At 44.3% G+C, this 20,273-nt stretch overlaps 1 protein-coding gene across 1 annotated transcript; it reads left to right on the forward strand.

Annotated features, from left to right (window-relative positions):
• The first annotated feature begins 738 nt into the window (after window positions 1–738).
• Window positions 739–20,262, forward strand: LOC112221772 (inter-alpha-trypsin inhibitor heavy chain H6). The gene is made up of 18 exons (XM_024384087.2): window positions 739–1,375; window positions 5,752–5,787; window positions 10,481–10,635; window positions 13,168–13,278; window positions 13,565–13,812; window positions 14,041–14,210; window positions 14,352–14,468; window positions 14,566–14,737; window positions 14,922–15,394; window positions 15,594–16,815; window positions 17,374–17,406; window positions 17,603–17,620; window positions 17,818–17,865; window positions 17,984–18,007; window positions 18,148–18,198; window positions 18,308–18,421; window positions 18,660–19,064; window positions 19,211–20,262. Exons 1-18 carry the CDS (start codon window positions 1,253–1,255, stop codon window positions 19,468–19,470), a joined length of 3,780 nt encoding a protein of 1,259 aa, XP_024239855.1. The 5' UTR covers window positions 739–1,252; the 3' UTR covers window positions 19,471–20,262.
• The last annotated feature ends 11 nt before the right edge of the window (window positions 20,263–20,273 follow it).

The following is a 20,273-nucleotide window of genomic DNA, read 5'->3' on the forward strand; positions in this document are numbered from 1 at the left end:
CAGCTCTTACACTAAAAGGGGATTATCATCTAGCAGATGCTCTTCTCCAGAGCAATTTACATGAGCAATTAGGTTTAAGTGCCTTGTTCAAGGGCACATCGACAGATCTTTTACCTAGTCACCTCAGGAATTTGAACCAGCGACCTTTCAGTTACTGGTCCAACGCTCTTAACCGCTAGACTACCTGCCGCCTCATTTCCACAATCTCACAGTATTATTCCAACCTCATAATGTGGAAATATATAAAACACAGGGAAATCACATTTGATTGTACTGGGCCTTTAAATGAATAAAAAAATATTATGTTTGGAGACATTTTGTGATTATTGATGATACTTATGTGGTAGCTAGGTGTCAGAACCATGGACACAGCGCCCAAACAAACACAATGTTGGTTGCAATTCAACTTTTCTGCAGGAGTCCTTTGGCTTGGCTAGATGTGCAACACTGTACTGGTCACATATTTTTGAGTCAACATGTTGACAATAAGTATATTTGTGACAAACGTATAAAATAGCACAATTGTTAAGACAAAGAGCTTATTAACCTAAATGAAAAAATAAATTCCATAACCAATTTTAGAGATCTGTTTTGCAGATAATTGACGCTATAATTTATAGGGTCACACTTGAGATGTTATATTCTGACTATTCAAGAACGAGTGGGGTAGCCTATGTTGGAATATCATTTAGTCAAATGGTAAAGAGTTATTTTTCTCATCTGTCTCATTTGTATGTCAGGGGTGGGATATCCTATATATTATACGGTCCCATTTTGGAAATGAGAAAGGGGCGACAGCAAAGAGAGATTGGAATGTTTTTCTTTCAAATTGTCGACATTCATTGGTGAATAATTCGTCATTTCTCTTCATGCTCACTAACCGATGGCAACAGTCCGCGAAATGTCCAGTATGTACACGTATGGAGGGCTACCCTATTGAACTCACAGGGACTCAACTCCTGCAAATTCTGCGCGCACTGATATTCTTTAAAATGTTCATCTGATTATCTGTCTGTCAGATATAAATTATAATTCTACGATTTATTTTCTGTTATTATATACGAGGTTTCAAATGTATTAAAATAAAGGGGAGGGAGATGAACGAGTCGACTGCCTCTTGAAAAAGAACTAGTAAAATGTGAGGTTTGTCCTACCTCGTCCTGCGTACCTGCACTGGATCTCTCTAACTGACTGGGCAATTTGAGACCACTGGCAACATAACGTTTTTCATCTCGGGAGACTAAAAAGTATAATGAACATGGGGAAAGTGGATTTAAAAATCCTGTGTGTTTTATTTTTCTTCGTAATCTCAGTGCAGAGGGGATTTTCAGAGGAATACGGAGCACGCCTGGGAGCAAAAGAAATACCAATACAGGTGCGAATGATTCTATCTTCCTATTGTGACGAGTAATATCGGAAACTCTTGGAAAAATATAACATACTCATGACAGCCGCACAAAATCATGTTTAATTAAAAAAAAAAAAGTTTTATCCCTGTTCAACGAAAAATGTATTCCTCATACAAGGCTACATTCAATTTTGCACGCAATATGTATTTGTTGCACTCAATAAAGGGGTAAACTATATAGAACATGTACAGGACTGCACGTTGCTATAGGATGGATGGCAGATGTGAATACAATTACGCATTGGAAACAAACACATGATATAGCCTACACTATACAGTAAAGTCTACATTTACATGAATTAAAAATAAAGTTTAAATGACCAAAAAAAATCTAGAAAAAATGTTAACTTCAGAATGAACCCCTGCACATTGAAAGGTGTTCCTCTCTTTAATAAAGATCAACTGCCGCTTCGAACCAACTTCTCTGGTTTTAATCGATTTATGTGGCATCGATATGAGTCAGAAAGATTAATAGCCTAGAGTCAAAATTCACTACAAAGTGTAAATAGCATACTTTTGATCATCAAAACGGCATTTTGTAAATTCCTTATGATTTACTGGAGGGTTGGGTATAGATTACGACTTTACATGGGGAAACTCAATTTGAATCGTATTTACTCCCATTATACGTTACCCATGGGTCCACAGTTAAGGGTTTACCATGAATTTGACTGTAATTTACAGGCAGCTCGGTGACAAGTAAAATTACGTATTTAATATTACAGTATACATTCTGTAATATACAGTATATGGTATCAAAGCATGTACTGTGTACTGACACACAGCACAATATCGTAGAATTGACTGTATTATACTGATAAAAAGTGCTACCAAAAAAAAACTATGCTACCATAGTTTGAATGAATGGATGATATTAATTCAGGGTAGAGTTTGTATTTCACAGTGTGTTACTGTAATTACAAGGGATTGGTGCAAGCAGGTTGGCTGCTAGGTAAAGTGTTTACACATTACAGTATTAATTCATATTTAGGGTTTTATATTACTGTCACTTCTAGAGGCCTTAACAAAGGCTTCCAAACTGGCAGCAACTACAGGAAAAACAGACCAAAAGGACATGGCAAAATGCTGAACCATTTCAGTTTTAAGACTAGCTGCCTCCGGGCTCCCGAGTGGCGCAGTGATTTAAGGCACTGCATCACAGTGCTAGCTGTGCCACTAGAGATTATCGGTTCAAATCCAGGCCTTCACTTACGGGTGCAACAAATATAGCCTCTTACAAGACACGCCTCAAAATATGTTAATGGACCAGAAACAACAATGCCATGCACCCACTAATGGTGAAAAGGTTTTTGGCGCTCCCAAGATACGGTATGGTACAACCTGTGGGGTCGAAATACAGCAATTTTCCCACAATGACCATCATTTATAGTATACTGCAGTAAAACGTTTCAGAGTTTTTTATTTATTTTTTTACTGTTGATGACACCTACAATTACCGTATACATTACAGTTTTCCATTACAGTGTCGTCAATGGGCCGCGCAGTGCATTCTGGGCGATTCTGGGTCAAGGAGATCACTCCTTCAAGGCGTGAATGTGAGTCAAAAGAGGGTGAAATGTAACCGAGGTCCACGCTTTTTTGATGAGTAACCTTGCTGGAGACTTGAAGACTTGTGTCTTCACCTGGCCATGCTGCTGCTCCAGTTTCAACTGTTCTGCCTTATTATTATTCGACCATGCTGGTCATTTATGAACATTTGAACATCTTGGCCATGTTCTGTTATAATCTCCACCCGGCACAGCCAGAAGAGGACACCCCACATAGCCTGGTTCCTCTCTAGGTTTCTTCCTAGGTTTTGGCCTTTCTAGGGAGTTTTTCCTAGCCACTGTGTTTCTACACCTGCATTGCTTGCTGTTTGGGGTTTTAGGCTGGGTTTCTGTACAGCACTTTGAGATATCAGCTGATGTACGAAGGGCTATATAAATAAATTTGATTTGATTTGATTTGTGTTAGCTTCCTGAACTCATCCCTATGGACTTGAGCTAAGTAGACTAATAGTTTTGTGACATGCAGGAGATCCGGGTTCAAACCCAGTCAGTCACAAGAGCAAGATTAAATAGGAAGTGGAAAAGCTATCCTTAGAAGGGCTATGACAGGGGTATAAAACTATATTCTTATGGGGGCCAAATAAAACATTTTGTCACACTCCCTTTTAACGTGTCCCGCACTTCATAGAGGAAAACAGAAGGAAGAATGTTGAATTCAAATGCAGTTTTTGTGGGCACTGAAATTTCTCCCTTTGTGAGATGAAATCTACACCTTTGATTAGGATGTTATAAGTCATTATTTAGTTTAATGATTTTTCAATTTTAAAGTCATTATTTCTATATAGCTTACACTTTCTTGCTCTGAACTAACTCGAGTGGGGCTGGTGTGGCTTTGTGACAGTGATTGCTAGAGCAGCCAGACTTTACTCACTCAACTGTACGCAGTGCACTGACTAGTTTTTCATGCACATTTTTTAACTTGAGGAATACTGCACCAAATACCTTAGCTACAGTAGATGTAAAATTGGCAAAAACATCTAAATGAATTACAGATTTTTTTATTCTGGCTATTTTAAGGAAGTGATTATTTTGAGGAAGTAGCTATGTTGTTGCTACGGTGACTCAGGAGGGACAAACAACAGTACCTGCCAGTGTACGATATGCGAACATAACACAAACACATCAAACCACAGCCCCGAGATAACTCACATTTTGGCTTTAGTCATGGCCGGTTGCATTTCTTAACAGGCAATCTTCAAAACGAGGCCAAATCAAGAAGTGCAGTCGCCCTCTAATGTTATTTGTTTGCGTTGTATGTCCATGATATGTGATAATGGATTGACAAAGCAGTGATTTGTGAGCAAAAGGAACATTTGAAACTGAGCCTGTGCACTGTGCACCTCACTATCCCTCTGTGTACAGTGACAGCATTTATTTCCAGTCCCTCCTTCATTCATGAATAGCTTTGATTCAGCCTATTTTGACACAGAAGTATTGACCCAACCCCACACATAGATAGATCCTGGAGATTAATTTAAAAGGAGAGGATTTTGTAAACTGACTACAGTACTTGGTAGTATTTTGTTACTTTTCCAAGTCAAGTTGCCCGCTTAAATACAATTTCTTATATTATATAATGACCAAAATGTACTACATTTTAAATCAGCTTGTTTTAATTAAATGTTTCCAAACTACAGGAGTCCAGCAATATTTTTCTGTCAGGGCCCTGGTGTGTACATAACAAACTACAACCTTGTATTCTGCTCTGCTGCGCTCGAACCCTATAGCTATGCTGCGCTCAAACCCTATAGCTATGCTGCGTTCAAACCCCATAGATCTGCTGCTCTCAAACCCTATAGCTATGCTGCGCTTGCTGCGCTCAAACCCTATAGCTATGCTGCGCTTGCTGCGCTCAAACCCTATAGCTATGCTGCGTTCAAACCCCATAGATCTGCTGCTCTCAAACCCTATAGCTATGCTGCGCTTGCTGCGCTCAAACCCTATAGCTATGCTGCGCTTGCTGCGCTCAAACCCTATAGCTATGCTGCGTTCAAACCCCGTAACTCTGCTACGCTCAAACCCTATAGCTCTGCTGCGCTTGCTGCGCTCAAACCCTATTGCTCTGCTGCACTCAAACCCTATAGCTCTGCTACGCTCAAACCCTATAGCTCTGCTGCGCTCAAACACTTTAGCTCTGCTACGCTCAAACCCTATAGCTCTGCTGCGCTCAAACGCTATAACTCTGCTGCGCTCAAACCCTTTAGCTCTGCTGCGCTCAAATCCTACAGCTCTGCTGCACCCAAAACCTATAGCTATGCTGCACACAAACCCTGTAACTCTGCTGCGCTCAAACCCTATAGCTCTGCTGCGCCCAAACCCTATAGCTCTGCTGCACTCAAACCCCGTAACTCTGCTGCGCTCAAACCCTATAGCTCTGCTGTGCCCAAACACTATAGCTCTGCTGCGCTCAAACTTCGTAACTCTGCTGCACTCAAACGCTACAGCTCTGCTGCGCTCAAACACTATAGCTCTGCTGCGCTCAAACCCTTTAGCTCTGCTACGCTCAAACGCTACAGCTCTGCTGCGCTCAAACCCTATAGCTCTGCTGCGCTCAAACCCTTTAGCTCTGCTACGCTCAAACCCTATAGCTCTGCTGCGCTCAAACGCTATAGCTCTGCTGCGCCCAAACCCTATAGCTCTGCTGCGCTCAAACCCTTTAGCTCTGCTGCGCTCAAACCCTATAGCTCTGCTGCGCCCAAACTCTGCTGTGCTCAACCCTATAGTTAGGATTCATTACACTTTTATTAACTTTCTCTGTATTGTTTTTCTCCCCAGAGAGTGAGACGCCAGAGCAAACCAGCAAAACCGTTGGTGAGTATGAGCTTCATGGAATGTCCTAGTGGAATGTATCATTACCGAAACCAGTAAGATATCTTACTGGTACGGCTTCTCACACGCGCAACAACTGCCTGTGTAGACGGGCTGTGATAATATTGGATAGCATTCACTGAACATGGATCCCTTTCTAAATCATATCAATATGTGTGGTGGTGAATATTCCGCAGCAGACGGAGGCTGGCACTAAGACAGAATTGAATGAGCTGTATTCCGCCATAAGCAAACAAGAAAATGCCCAATCAGAGGCGGCGCTCCGAGTACCCGGGGACTTTAATGCAGGGAAACATAAATTTGTTTTACCAAATTTCTATCGGCATTTTAAATGTGCAACCTTAGGAAAAAAAACTCTGGACCACCTTTACTCCACACACAGAGACGCATACAAAGCTCTCCCTCGCCCTCCATTTGGCAAATCTGACCAGAATTCTGTCCTGCTGATTCTCTGCTTACAAGCAAAAATGAAAGCAGGAAGCACCCGTGACTAGATCAATAAAAAAGTGGTCAGACGAAACAGATGCTAAGCTACAGGACTGTTTTGCTAGCACAGACTGGAATATGTTCTGGGATTCCTCTGATGGCATTGAGGAGTACACCATATCAGTCATTGACTTCATCAATAAGTGCATCGATGACGTCGTCCCCACAGAGACCGTATGTACATACCCCAACCAGAAGCCATGGATTATTTTTTATTTCAGCTTTTATTTCTTTCATCACATTCCCAGTGGATCAGAAGTTTACATACACTCAATTAGTATTTGGTACCATTGCCTTTAAATTGTTTAACTTGGGTCAAATGTTTCGGGTAGCCTTCCACAAGCTTCCCACAATAAGTTGGGTGAATATTGACCAATTCCACATGACAGAGCTGGTGCAACTGAGTCAGGTTTGTAGGCCTCCATGCTCGCACACAATTTTTCAGTTCTGCCCACAAATGTTCTATAGGATTGAGGTCAGGGCTTTGTGATGGCCATTCCAATACCTTGACTTTGTTGTCCTTAAGCCATTTTGCCACAACTTTGGAAGTATGCTTGGGGTTTATTATCCATTTGGAAGACCCATTTGTGACTAAGCTTTAACTTCCTGACTGATGTCTTGAGATGTTGCTTCAATATATCCACATAATTTTCCTACCTCATGATGCCATCTATTTTGTGAAGTGCACCAGTCCCTGCTGCAGCAAAGCACCCCCACAACATGATGCTCCCACCCCCGTGCTTCACGGTTGGGAGGGTGTTCTTTGGCTTGCAAGCCTCCCCCTTTTTCCTCCAAACATAACAATGTTTTTTTATGGCCAAACAGTTATATTTTTATTTCATTAGACCAGTGGACATTTCTCCAAAAAGTACGATCTTTGTCCCCATGTGCAGTTGCAAACCGTAGTCTGGCTTTTTTATGGCGATTTCGGAGCATTTGGCATCTTCCTTGCTGAGCGGCCTTTCAGGTTATGTCGATATAGGACTCGTTTTACTGTGGATATAGATACTTTTGTACCTGTTTCCTCCAGCATCTTCACAAGGTCCTTTGCTGTTGTTTTGGGATTGATTTGCACTTTTCGGACCAAAGTACGTTCATCTCTAGGAGACAGAACGTGTCTCCTTCCTGAGCGGTATGACGGCTGCGTGGTCCCATGGTGTTTATACTTGCATACTATTGTTTGTACAGATGAACATGGTACCTTCAGGCATTTAGAAATTGCTCCAAATGATGAACCAGACTTGTGGAGGTCTACAATTTTTTTCCGGAGGTCTTGGTTGATTTATTTAGATTTTCCCATGATGTCAAGCGAAGAGGCACAGGTACACCTCCAAGTGACTCAAATGATGTCAATTAGCCTATCAAAAGATTCTAAAGCCATGACATAATTTTCTGGAATTTTCCAAGCTGTTTAAAGGCACAGTCAACATACTGAATGTAAACTTCTGACCCACTGGAATTGTGATACAGTGAATTATAAGTGAAATAATCTGTCTGTAAACAATTGTTGGAAAAATAACTTGTGTCATGCACAAAGTAGATTTCCTAACCGACTTGCCAAAACTGTAGTTTGTTAACAAATCATTTGTGGAGGGGTTGACTCCAATGACTCCAACCTAAGTGTATGTAAACTTCCGACTTCAACTGTACTTCTATGCTCACTTCGAGGCAAATAACACTGAAATATGTATGAGAGCACCAGCTGTTCTGAAAGACTGTGTGATTACGCTCTCCGCAGCCGATGTGAGTAAGACCTTTGAACAGGTCAACATTCACAAGGCCGCAGGGCCAGACGGATTACCAGGACGTGAACTGCGAGCATGCGCTGACCAACTGGTTAGTGTCTTCACTGACATTTTCAACCTCTCCCTGACTTAGTCTGTAATACCAACATGTTTTAAGCAGAACCACCATGGTGCCTGTGCCCAAGAACACTAAGGTAACCTGCCATGAAGTGCTTTGAAAGGCTGGTCATGGCTCACATCAACACCATTATCCCAGAAACTATAGACCCACTCCAATTTGCATACCGCCCCAACAGATCCACAGATGATGCAATCTCTATTGCACTCAAAACTGCCCTTTCCCACCTGGACAAAAGTAACACCTATGTGAGAATGCTATTCATTGACTACAGCTTAGCATTCAACACCATAGTGCCCTCAAAGCTCATCAATAAGCTAAGGACCCTGGGACCAAATACCTCCCTTTGCAACTGGATCCTGGACTTCCTGATGGGCCGCCCCCAGGTGGTAAGGGTAGGTAACAACACATCCACCACGCTGATCCTCAAAACGGGGCCCCCCAGGGGTACGTGCTCAGTCCCCTCCTGTACTCCCTGTTCGCTCATGACTGCACGGCCAGGCACGACTCCAACACCATCATTAAGTTTGCCGATGACACAACCGTGGTTGGCCTGATCACCGACAACGATGAGACAGCCTATAGGGAGGAGGTCAGAGACCTGGCCGTGTGGTGCCAGGACAACAACCTCTCCCTCAACGTGATCAAGACAAAGGAGATGATTGTGGACTACAGGAAAAATAGGACCAAGCACGCCCCCATTTCCATCGACGGGGCTGCAGTGGAGCAGGTTGAGAGCTTCAAGTTCCTTGATGTCCACATCACCAACAAACTAACATGGTCCAAGCACACCAAGACAGTCGTGAAGAGGTGACGACAAAACCTATTCCCCCTCAGGAGACTGAAAAGATTTCGCATGGGTCCTCAGATCCTCAAAATGTTCTACAGCTGCACCATCAAGAGCATCTTGACTGGTTGCATCACTGCCTGGTATGGCAACTGCTCAGCCTCCGACCACAAGGCACTACAGGGGGTAGTGCGAATGGCCCAGTACATCACTGGGGCCAAGCTTCCTGCCATCCAGGACCTCTCCTCCAGGCGGTGTCAGAGGAACACCCGGTGTCAGAGGAACGCCCTAGTTCTCTCTGCTACCGCACATCAAGCGGTACCGGACAGCCAAGTCTAGGCCCAAGAGGCTTCTAAACAGCTTCTACCCCCAAGCCATAAGACTCCTGAACATCTAATCAAATGGCTACCCCCCCCCACTCAAACCTCTTTTACACCGCTGATACTCTCTGTTGTTATCATCTATACATAGTCACTTTAATAACTCTACCTACATGTACATATTATCTCAACTAACCGGTGCCCCCACACACTGACTGTACCGGTACCCCCTTGTATATACTCTCTCTATTGTTATTTTACTGCTGCTCTTTAATTGCTTGTTACTTGTATTTCTTATTCTTATCTGTATTCTTTTTTAACTGCATTGTTGGTTAGGGGCTCATAAGTAAGGATTTCACAGTGAGGTCAACACCTGTTGTATTCAGCGCATGTGACTAATATGATTTGATTTGACATTAACCTCCATGTGTGCTAGAGATGATTTTTTGCCAGTTGTATGCCCATAAGGGAGAAGACAAGCCTACATTGTTTTACTAGCAATACAAGAAACGCTTCACATTAAGCCCTTTGAAATAAGCCAATCCTGGGACTTTAATGACATCATTGATGACATCTGGTTAGAAACATGATGATCAAACATGCCAGTTTTAGGTTATCAGGAAATCATGCTGTGAGTGTAGATCTAGCTATCACTTTCATTGCAATCTGTATTTTCAACCTGTGTGCCACACAGAATGAGAAACCCTACAGTAGTACTGTATCTCAGTGGAGCCATCATTTTATTTGATGCTTTGAATGTTGCCAATGATAGATTGTAGATCATCAAGCAATCGGTGTCCGTTGTATCAGAAAGCTTGTCCACTGTCTTTGATACTGGTAAGTATCTAGAAACAGGTCTGTTAGTCTCTCAGTAGCTCAGGTCTGGCTGTGTCCCGACCTGGCAGTAATGTGGCCCAGCTGACCAGATTGGTCCCAGCAGGGCCCAGAATTATCCAAGTAAACAACGGGGTGGGAGGGATATCTTGCAGAGCGTGGCTTTGTAACATTTGTCTAAACTTGTCAAGGCACTGAAGTCTGGTTAAAAAAAGCCTAGTAATACTTGGATTTTCATTTACAAAAGCTTAGCAATTACACCAAGAGGTCCAAACCTCTTGATGAGGTCGCTATTGGCTTTGTACTTGGGTAGCTATATAGCGATTTCATCAGATCAAATGTGTATGTTCTTTGCTGACTGTTTGCTGGATTCATCTGTTCCCAGCTGAAGGTGACAGACTACCATGTGAGGTGTTTTGTCATGTCTCGCTACTCCCACACCACCATCCAGAGCTCTGTGTGGAACCAGCTAACTGTCACCAAGGAGGCAGCCTTTGAGGTGGACCTGCCCTCAGCAGCATTCATCTCCAACTTCACAATGTGAGTCAGTCACACACTTTAAGTCAAGTGAAGTTTACTTTATTATCCCAAGAGGAGGAAATTTTGTTTTTTGTACCCCTCACTCACACAAGCTCACAGGTAGCAGGAGAGGCTATGAGTGAGAACCAGCCAGCTCTCTCTCTCTCTCTCTCTCTCTCTCTCTCTCTCTCCTCTATTTTTCTTTTAGTCACTTCATCCCAGGAAGTGGGCCTATAATCAAATTAATTGTTCCTTCCCTTGGAATGATGTAATCCCTCTATCCTAGGCGCCAGTTTCTTCGCTCTTGCCAACTCTTGCTGCTTGACGATGAGTGACAAGGAGTTGGCATAATAGCACAAACAGAATGGCACTCGGGCTAATATTCTTCAGGGTCAAAAATACATTTATTTTGGTCTGTGAAGGGGGGTAAAGTATAAGATAAGGGGTCCTAGATTTTTTTTAAATTAAAAGGAGGGTAAAGCTTGGTAGTAAATAAACAAAATAAATCCCAAATGCCAGTGAGGTCTGCGGTTTCCGGACATACTCCCCAAAATAAAAATTTCAGAGGAATTATGTCAGGAACTGACATACCGTTCGGTGTGGAGGGGAGACAAATAATTTGATTACTAAGAAGGCTGGAAACCACTCTGCCAAAATGCTAAATATAAACAAGATAAATAAGTCAACATTAAAGACCCAACGAGGAACCTGGGGTTGGGTTTGGGTCAGAAGAGGGAGGAGTCTGGGGGATCTTAAAAGCAGATGAATACCATGCTTTGTAAATATGTCAAAATGTTAGTAGAGAAAATGACAGAAGCATGCCCTGTTTCCCCCCCTCTCTCGCCTGCGAAGTTTACCAAGGTACATATAAACAAGCCAAGGTACACATGCTACGCAGACCTGCACGCACAAACATGCAAACACATACTGACACACATAGCCAACACACGTATCCATTTACATGTAATCAAATGGGGGATGTAAACTCTTGAAAATAGACAGTTTTACATGCGGACTATCTCTCTGATGCATGCATATAATATCACACATCTTTCTCTGTCACACGTACGAGCACACACACACACACACACACACACACACACACACACACACACACAGTTCCTTGGAAGTTGTGGGAATGTACACTACCGTTCAAAAGTTTGGGGTCACTTAGGGTTAGGGTTTGATCAGAAATACAGTGTAGACATTGTTAATGTTGTAAATGACTATTGTAGCTGGAAACGGCTGTTTTTTTAATGGAATATCTACATAGGGGTACAGAGGCCCATTATCAGCAACCAACACTCCAGTGTTCCAATGGCACGTTGTGTTTGCTAATCCAAGTTTAGCATTTTAAAAGGCTAGTAGAACATTAGAAAACCCTTTTGCAATTATGTTAACAAAGCTGGAAACTGTTGTCCTGATTTAACGAAGCAATAAAACTGGCCTTCTTTAGACTAGTTGACTATCTGGATCATTAGCATAGGACAACCACGCTCTCATCAAGCTCTAAGAAACTTTTGGTTTTTCAGAAAGTTCTGTGCAAGCTGGAACACACACACACGACACTTCACCAATTAACCCAGAAGGAAAATAACTGTGGTGAATGTGTTTCTTTAGTTCAGTGGCGTTTCACAACGTGAGACTGAGGGGCCTTGTGTTCTGTGTGTAGGTCACTCATGTGCAGCCGTTCCCATTTCCCACTCCCTCTCAGCCACACATACATACAGGCCCCTCTATTTTCCACCCTGCTAAACCCACCATTTCCTTCTGCTCTGTGTCCGGAACAAGACCTGCTTCAAGGCTGGAGATTTATTTTGGTTGGTCCCTGTTGGTTTTTATTTAAAAAAAAAAAATTCAAAGGACATGACCTTATTTTAGCACTTCATCACATGATGACAGAAAGGCGGTGAGAATTTAGGAACTGTATGGTGTGGATTTGGGTGTGTGAGCTCTGGTCCAGTTTGGTTGGGAAATGGTTGGGGAACGGTTGGGTATGGAGTAGGTTCTCCAGGGGCCATGGAGGGGGTTTCCGAGTGTTATTTTTCAGTTATCATGAGTGCGTCTCCTATCCAAACACATAACGGTCATAGTAGTCTACTATATGGAATAGGGTGTCATTTGGGATGCAAAAATGGTTACTGAAAAGAGATATTATAACGCCCTGAGACCCTTTCATGGCCTCCGCAGAACCTACACCGAACCATTTCCCAACCAAATCATGGACCAGAGCTCACAGAGCTCCTATTTTCAGAGGGGAATGACTCCCTCCTCTCACCCTTCGCTTCACCCTACCTTTCCTCTCTAGCATGTTTTGAACTTAATCTGTGAACCAGCACGATACACGTTTGTCCTCCATCTAACACAAATGCGGTGAAGTACGCTGTTGCCTTGTAACGTGTGACTAATTGTGTAAGTAGTTGCCGTCAAGGAAGGTTTGTTTACCGCAAATAAACCTAGATATTTTCCGTCCATGAGGCCAATGCATGTTCCTTAACATAGTCTGACCATTGCGAGTTACACGTGTTACCTCATCCTTCCCTCTGCCCCCAGCACCTCCAATGGCAAAGTGCACATCGCCCAGGTGAAGGAGAGGAGTGTGGCCAGGAAGATCTATGACGCAGCCAAGAAGCAAGGGAAAACAGCTGGACTCGTTGCCACCAAGTCAGTCTGAGAAAGTATTTCATACCACAATCCACCTTTGATATGTGTTTTATTTCGGATTTCTTTGTTTTATGTGGGGAAAAGTACAACAACGCATCTGTATTGTAGACGTATGAACACCCGTCACCCACCACACTCATTTAAATCTTTTAGCACTTCTACTCAGATCAGTTGTACTTTCCTGCTTCAAATTCTTTCCATTTCACCACGGTTTTCCAAGTCATTCTTTCACCAGTTACCACCGCCACCACTCCAATACCTCTCTCTTGCTGTGTCTTCATCTCAGGGAGAGGGAGATCGAGAAGTTCCGCATGGCGGTGAGTGTTCCCTCAGGGAGCCGGATTTCCTTCTCGCTGTCCTACGAGGAGCTGCTGCCCCGCAGGTTGGGTCGCTATGAACTGATCCTGGGCCTGAGGCCTGGAGGACTGGTCACTAATCTCACCCTGGATGTCAGCATAGCAGAGAGGACGGGACTCCGCTTCGTCAAGGTCCTCCCGCTGAAGTTCAGCCGACGGCTCTCCAACACTGTCACAGGTAACATAGGAAAAGGCAGCAGTTATTGTTTATCGTCAAAGTAAGCAGTGCTAGTTTTGACACAAGCAGCGTGTTTGAGGGGATCCGTTTGAACAAGGCAAGTTGCATGATCACTCATCTGGATCACAGTAATGAGTAGGTATTGTATAGTAGGATGCAACGTATATGTAGTACACCTCAAACATGCACATTGACATGGGTGTTCTCTGGTCTTCCTCTCCCATCCAGGTGAGACAGAAGCCCCAGCCTCCACTGAGATCCAGCAGAACCCTTGTTGTGCCCGTGTTCATTACAACCCCAGCCTGCAGCAGCAGAGCAGTGTCTCCTCGAAGGGACTCAACGCTGACTACATCATCCAGTACGATGTAGAGCTCAGCGACCTCATGGGAGACATCCAGGTCAGCGCACAAAACACACATACGCGCAAGCACTACACACTGTGTAGGCCCAAACACAACAAATACTGTACAAAGACGTTATCTAGCGAGGCAATCATCTAATCCAATGAGGGATTCTTCTCTTCTGTTGGCCTGCCTCAGGTATTTGATGGATACTTTGCCCATTACTTTGCACCTCGGGGGCTTCCTGTGGTCCCCAAGGATGTCATCTTTGTCATTGATGTCAGTGGCTCCATGATTGGCACCAAGATCAAACAGGTACAGGTATTCATTTAGACAAGAATGACAACATTGACACTACATTATATCAATAAAATGATAATTTCTCTTCTCGCTCTGTATTGGTGTGGACCAGACAAAGCAGGCAATGTCCACTATCCTGGGAGATCTTCGTGAAGGGGACCACTTCAACATCATCACCTTCTCAGACAAGGTCCTCACCTGGAAGAAGGGTCGCACAGTGAGGGCCACGCGGAATAACGTACGAGACGCTAAGGAATTTGTCAAGAGGATCATTGCCGAGGGATGTGAGTGGGATTGAGTCTGATGTGCTCGAATTGCATTATATCTGCAGCAACCTGACAAGACCGCTAAAACACGGTCTGTATTCCATCTTCTGTCTCCTCTTCTGCATCCTCTCTCCTCCATTTCCTCCACCTCCTCCACACCTCCCTCTCTTCTCCACGCCACCTTCCCTCTCTCATCCTCCAGGGACCAACATCAACGCGGCCCTCCTCTCAGCCGCCCAACTGGTCAACCCCTCTGCCTCTTCCTCGTCCTCTTCCGGTGGCTTCCGTCGGGTCCCTTTGGTCATCTTCTTGACGGACGGTGAAGCTACCATCGGCGTGACGTCCGGGGACTCTATCCTTAGCAACGCTAAGAGCTCTCTGGGTTCCGCCTCTCTGTTTGGCCTGGCCTTCGGAGACGACGCCGACTTCCCCTTGCTGCGGCGCCTGGCACTGGACAACCGTGGCATGGCGAGGATGGTGTACGAGGACACAGACGCCGCACTCCAGTTGAAGGGATTCTACGATGAGGTAGCCAGCCCGCTACTGTCAGACATCCAGCTGACCTACTTGGACGACCAGGCCTTCGACGTCACCCGCTCCCTCTTCCCTAACTACTTCCAGGGCTCAGAGCTGGTGGTCACTGGGAAGGTCAAGCCAGGGGTCAGGAATCTGAAGGTTGGTATCACATCATGTTGTAATTGTCCATTGTTTTTACCATGAGTTGATGGAACATTTAATTTTGGGGGAAATATTGATATTGATAAAGCTTTTGTTTTATTTGCTTCTCTTCTCTTCTCTTCATTTCTCTTCCCTTCTCCTCTCCTCTCTTCTCTTCCCTTCTCCTCTCCTTGCTTCTCTTCTATTCTCTTCTTAGGTGTCTCTGACAGCCAGTGACTCTAAGCAGAAAGTGAAGATCGAGAACGACGTGTTGGTGTCTAAAGGAGAGGAGAATGGGACAGCCTACTCCATGGGCTGCCCTGGCGGCATGGGTGGGATCTCCAGCTTCGTACGTCGTCTCTGGGCTTACTTCACGATCAAAGAGCTGCTGCTGGCCAAACTGAACAGCACCGACCTGGTCATGCAGAAACTGCTGGGCGAGAAGGCAACCAACCTCTCCCTCAAGTTCAACTTTGTCACGCCTGTTACTTCCCTTGTTGTAGTCAAGCCTGATGCAGATGAAATTCCTACCACAGCGTCAACTATGACAGCTCAACCCGCCACCACAACCACCACCAAGCCCACCACCATCAACACCACGAGTAGAGCTACTACAACAACCACAGTTGCCCAAACTACTGCCACCGAAATAGCCTCCCCCATCCTTGTGAAAAAGCCCAGGAGTAACGAAGCTAAGCCAGACCCTCTTGTCACCAAGCATCCACCTCCCCAACCTCCACCTCAACCCAGAAAGGCCTCCACCCCACCCACCCCAGCAAAAACAGTGGCTCCACCATCCCCCAAGAAAACCACTAAGACTAGCACCCCCAGCCCCAGTGCCGCCAAAACCGTCCTTGCCCCTCTCTCGGGAAAAAACCCCACCCCTCCTCCCAGCTCTCCTAAAACTGCCCCTGCCCCTCCCGCCAGGATATTCTCTACCCCCCTGGCCAACTCGCTCAAAACAGCTGCCGCTCCTGCACCTGGGAAAACCACAACCACCCCTCCACCCAACATAGTAAAGACCGTCCCTACCACATCACCCACCACAGTTAAGACTACAGTCCCTACAACTGTGAAAACCACTACCTCCACTACCACCCCCACCTCAGTCAGAACCGATCCAACCCCTGCTCTACAGCCTTGGAAACCCGCCACGCCCCTTCCCATCTCTGTTAGAACAGTCCTCCCTCCAGTTAGAATAGCCCTCTCCTCCTCCTCTTCGGAGAATGCCACCATGTCTGCCACTGATGCCCATCCACCTCAGGTTACCACATTCCTGTACAGTGTTCTGTCCATCGCCCCTACTCCAGCTCCACAGGGCCGTAACACAGACCCAGTCTCAGATGTGGACCAGATTGCCACCTTTGTCTCTGCCACATTTGCCCCGATGCCAGGTATCACAGACGGGCCTAAATTGTGGGAGGCTGCAGGACTACTGGGTTGGTATTCCACTAATCTTGGAAACCCAGAACTAAAATCTCACAGGTGCTTGATTAAGTTCTGAGGGCAGATGTTTTAGAAAAGGGCGTAAGTAGGGTGGTAGCGCCATCCCTCTCTCTCTCTGCAAGTGTAAGGGCTAAATGTCCCCTCCTCTTCCAAAATGTTAAAGATGTGAGCCACTGTGATATCGTGATTTATCCAAATCATAAATTACAAAAACCAGCCCACCAGAACAATATTCCTTGTTAGTCATTGCGTCCCACAGTCTGTTGACAGGTGCTACGATACCATTTATGAGATTGGTTCTCGCTCTCTGTCAATCTCACTTGGAACGTCAACTACTACAATGCAAAGTAAAGTTGAATAATACTTGTCTTAAAGGATACATTTTTAATTAAATAACAGTATTGCATATTATATGAATTGTGTTGCATCAGGTATTGAACTTCCAGTCCATATCTTGTACCTGTAAATATTAGTACAATTGAATGCAGCACCGGCACTATCAATCCACCATTTCTGGATGAATTGTGACATGTTCCTCTTCTTTCCACCAGATGTCTCCACATCCATCCAGATCCATAGAAAAGGTGAATCAACCATACCAGAAGATTTCATCAGTCTGTTTCAGCTCTGTTGCACAAATGTCCTGAAATATAATTCTTGAAAGGGATACATGCTGTATTTGAATACAGAGATAATGGGTAGGAGGTTAAAAAGTGATGAAGTAGTCCTTGAGTGTATCACTGTGTCAATCTGTGTTTTCTCCATGTCTCTCTACCTTAGATATGGACCTAGATAAAGGTGAGTTCCTCTCTTACTTCCCTGCATTGACAAACCAATTCATTGCAACAGCATGTATGTTGTTGTATCTTCAAAGCTGTCGTTTCCTCCTATAGAGATTCTGATGAAAGCCCCTCAGACCAACTCAGGGAGAGGATTTTTTTTTTAAACTGTGTCTGTCAGGTGTCTAATGATGACCATATGATTGGATCTTTTAGATTATGATGCAACCTACGACAAAGACTACGACCTCAACTATGATTCCTGTAAGTCACAGTTGACTAATAAGTAGAACTATTTAGTTGTGTTGGCAATAGGGATACTTTGTACGTTCCTCAGTTGATACAGATATTTAACACGCTTTCGGAATTTGTATCTTTTCAGGGGATGAATCAGCATCAAATCTTTGTAAGTATTTCATTGTTTTTCTGTGTAGTCTAGCATAAGATCAATGTACTTCAGAGATGTTAGTAGGCTCTGATCTGTCATTGGTTTCAGTGCTTCAGAAAGATAACACGCAGTCTCAGTTGTACCTATTGTCCTTCCAGTGCCAGGCCCCACCTCCAGACTGAGTTCTGTCAGAGTCTTCTCCTCTTCTGGTAAGGTGCTTACACTTTAACCAGTAACATAACATAACCAATAATGTAACATATAACTGTAAAATCTGTTTCTCACCTTTGTCTTTATGTTCAATGTTTTTTATTTTAGTTGATGGAGACCCTCATTTTATGGTCCAGCTCCCCAAACTGAAACAGAATCTGTGTTTCACGGTGGATGGCAGGGCCAACGACGTACTGAGACTGCTGGAAGACCCAGAGAGAGGTTAGTCAGCACAGACTACCACAAACAAAAGTCCAGAACGGTAGTCTTATATTAGTGGCATGTCAATGAATTTAAGAAATGTGCCGTATAATCTACTTTAGAAGGACCATGACATTTTATAGGCATACAGTATATTACAAATGGGATCACATTAAAGAACACCTACATTCTGTAAGTTGGAACGCACACGCATGCGCGCACACACACAGCTAACCCATGCCTTCCTCTTCCCCTCAAGGTATCACGGTGTACGGCCATCTCATGTGGGCTCCGTCCAAGCAAGACGTAGATGACCGCTCCCGCACTTACTTTGACAAGATAACCATCTCCGCTGCCATGGGCGGGCACGGCGGGCTGGGTGGCATAGTGATCACACTCTCATTGGACGCCGTGGTGGTGGAAGGGGAGGGACGGGACACCCTACCCACTAATCTGCAGGGATCTGTAACGAGGCAGGACGTGGCGGTATCCGTGGACACCACAGATGACATCCATCAGAGCTGTCGGATCGAGCTGGCGAAGGATATTTGTTTCCTGGTTCTGTTCCACCACTACAAACAGCCCAGCTACCTGCAGATGGCGCACCTCGGGTTCTATATCACTGATGGACAAGGCCTCTCTCCTTCAACCCAAGGCCTACTGGGTACGTTGTCTTTAATGTCTTTAAACCAGTTTCCTTGACTTGTTATATACATCTGGTCCTAAAGTGTTGCTGTATAAAAGGCTATGGGGAAATACTATACATATGTTGTGATTGACTGCTCTCTCATTGTCCCCTCTTTCCAACAGGCCAGTTCCAGCATGCGGACATCAGTGTGACGCCGGTGAAGGACGCTAGTGACACACCGCCCCAGCCTAGTAAAGAGGGGGTCCTGTCCAGGGGGGTGCTGAGGTGGGGGGCGATACACGTACCCATCAGCCTACAGGACAAGACCCTGAAGGACACAGTGAGGAAACGTCACCTGGGCAGGTGTTGGGTTGTGCCCAAGGCACAGGTGGAGAAACTGTTGGGTCATCCATACCAGAGCTACCTGGTGGATAACATGTAAATACTCTTTTCAAATGTCCATCCAGTATTAGCACTCCACTTAGAATACACATGCCTAGTACATTGCTTCATACTAAGTGGTATGCTAGTATAGAGATTGGAACCGAGCCACTCATCTAGCTACCAACACCTCAAAGCTGGGCAGCTCAGGCCAATGGGAAAATACAGTGTCTCTGCAAGGACAAACAGCACTGTGACTAGTGTGCTGCTGGCTAGCCTTCAATACCAACATCACATAGTGGGTTATTACTCTCTCTCCTCTGAAAGTGTGCATGAATTCATGTTCATGATTATGAAAATGAGAGAGAGACAGAGAGAGGGACACAAAGAGAGACAGATACAACGACAAACAAAGACAAAAGAGCGAGAGAAATAGAGAGAGAGAGACAGAGATTGAGTCCAGTAAGAAATCTAAAGAATGATGAGGTAATTCTCATAGGTGTCAGACATGGAAAGATAATATAGGAGATGGGATGTCTTTCTGAAATAACAACAGGGGATAGACTTCTTCTGCTGTTAACGTGGCAACAGTTAGATATGTTAATTGTCTCTATACCTCTGCAGACAAATGCTTCTTGATCTTGACATACAGCTAAATCCAAACTCTCATTTGCAAAAAATCATATGCTTCATAAGGACAATTTATAATTCCAATGTTATAACAAATATATGAATAGATCATTTGATTTTTAGCAATGTGTCATTTTATATAGAGGGTCAGAGTTGTATTTTAATTGTTTCAGTTTTATTGTGAAGTATAAGTTATAAAAGGACTAAATCTTATTTAAAAAAAATTGTCTATGG

This window comes from Oncorhynchus tshawytscha, linkage group LG22 (assembly GCF_018296145.1).
Source record: "Oncorhynchus tshawytscha isolate Ot180627B linkage group LG22, Otsh_v2.0, whole genome shotgun sequence".
Classification (NCBI taxonomy): domain Eukaryota; kingdom Metazoa; phylum Chordata; class Actinopteri; order Salmoniformes; family Salmonidae; genus Oncorhynchus; species Oncorhynchus tshawytscha.

Coding starts and splice junctions, on each gene's coding strand:
- LOC112221772 (XM_024384087.2), top strand. CDS start 1,253: ATGAACATGGGGAAAGTGGATTTAAAAATCCTGTGTGTTTTATTTTTC. Junction 13,813..14,040: donor GCTCTCCAACACTGTCACAG/GTAACATAGGAA, acceptor TCTCCCATCCAG/GTGAGACAGAAGCCCCAGCC. Junction 19,065..19,210: donor TTCAACCCAAGGCCTACTGG/GTACGTTGTCTT, acceptor TCTTTCCAACAG/GCCAGTTCCAGCATGCGGAC.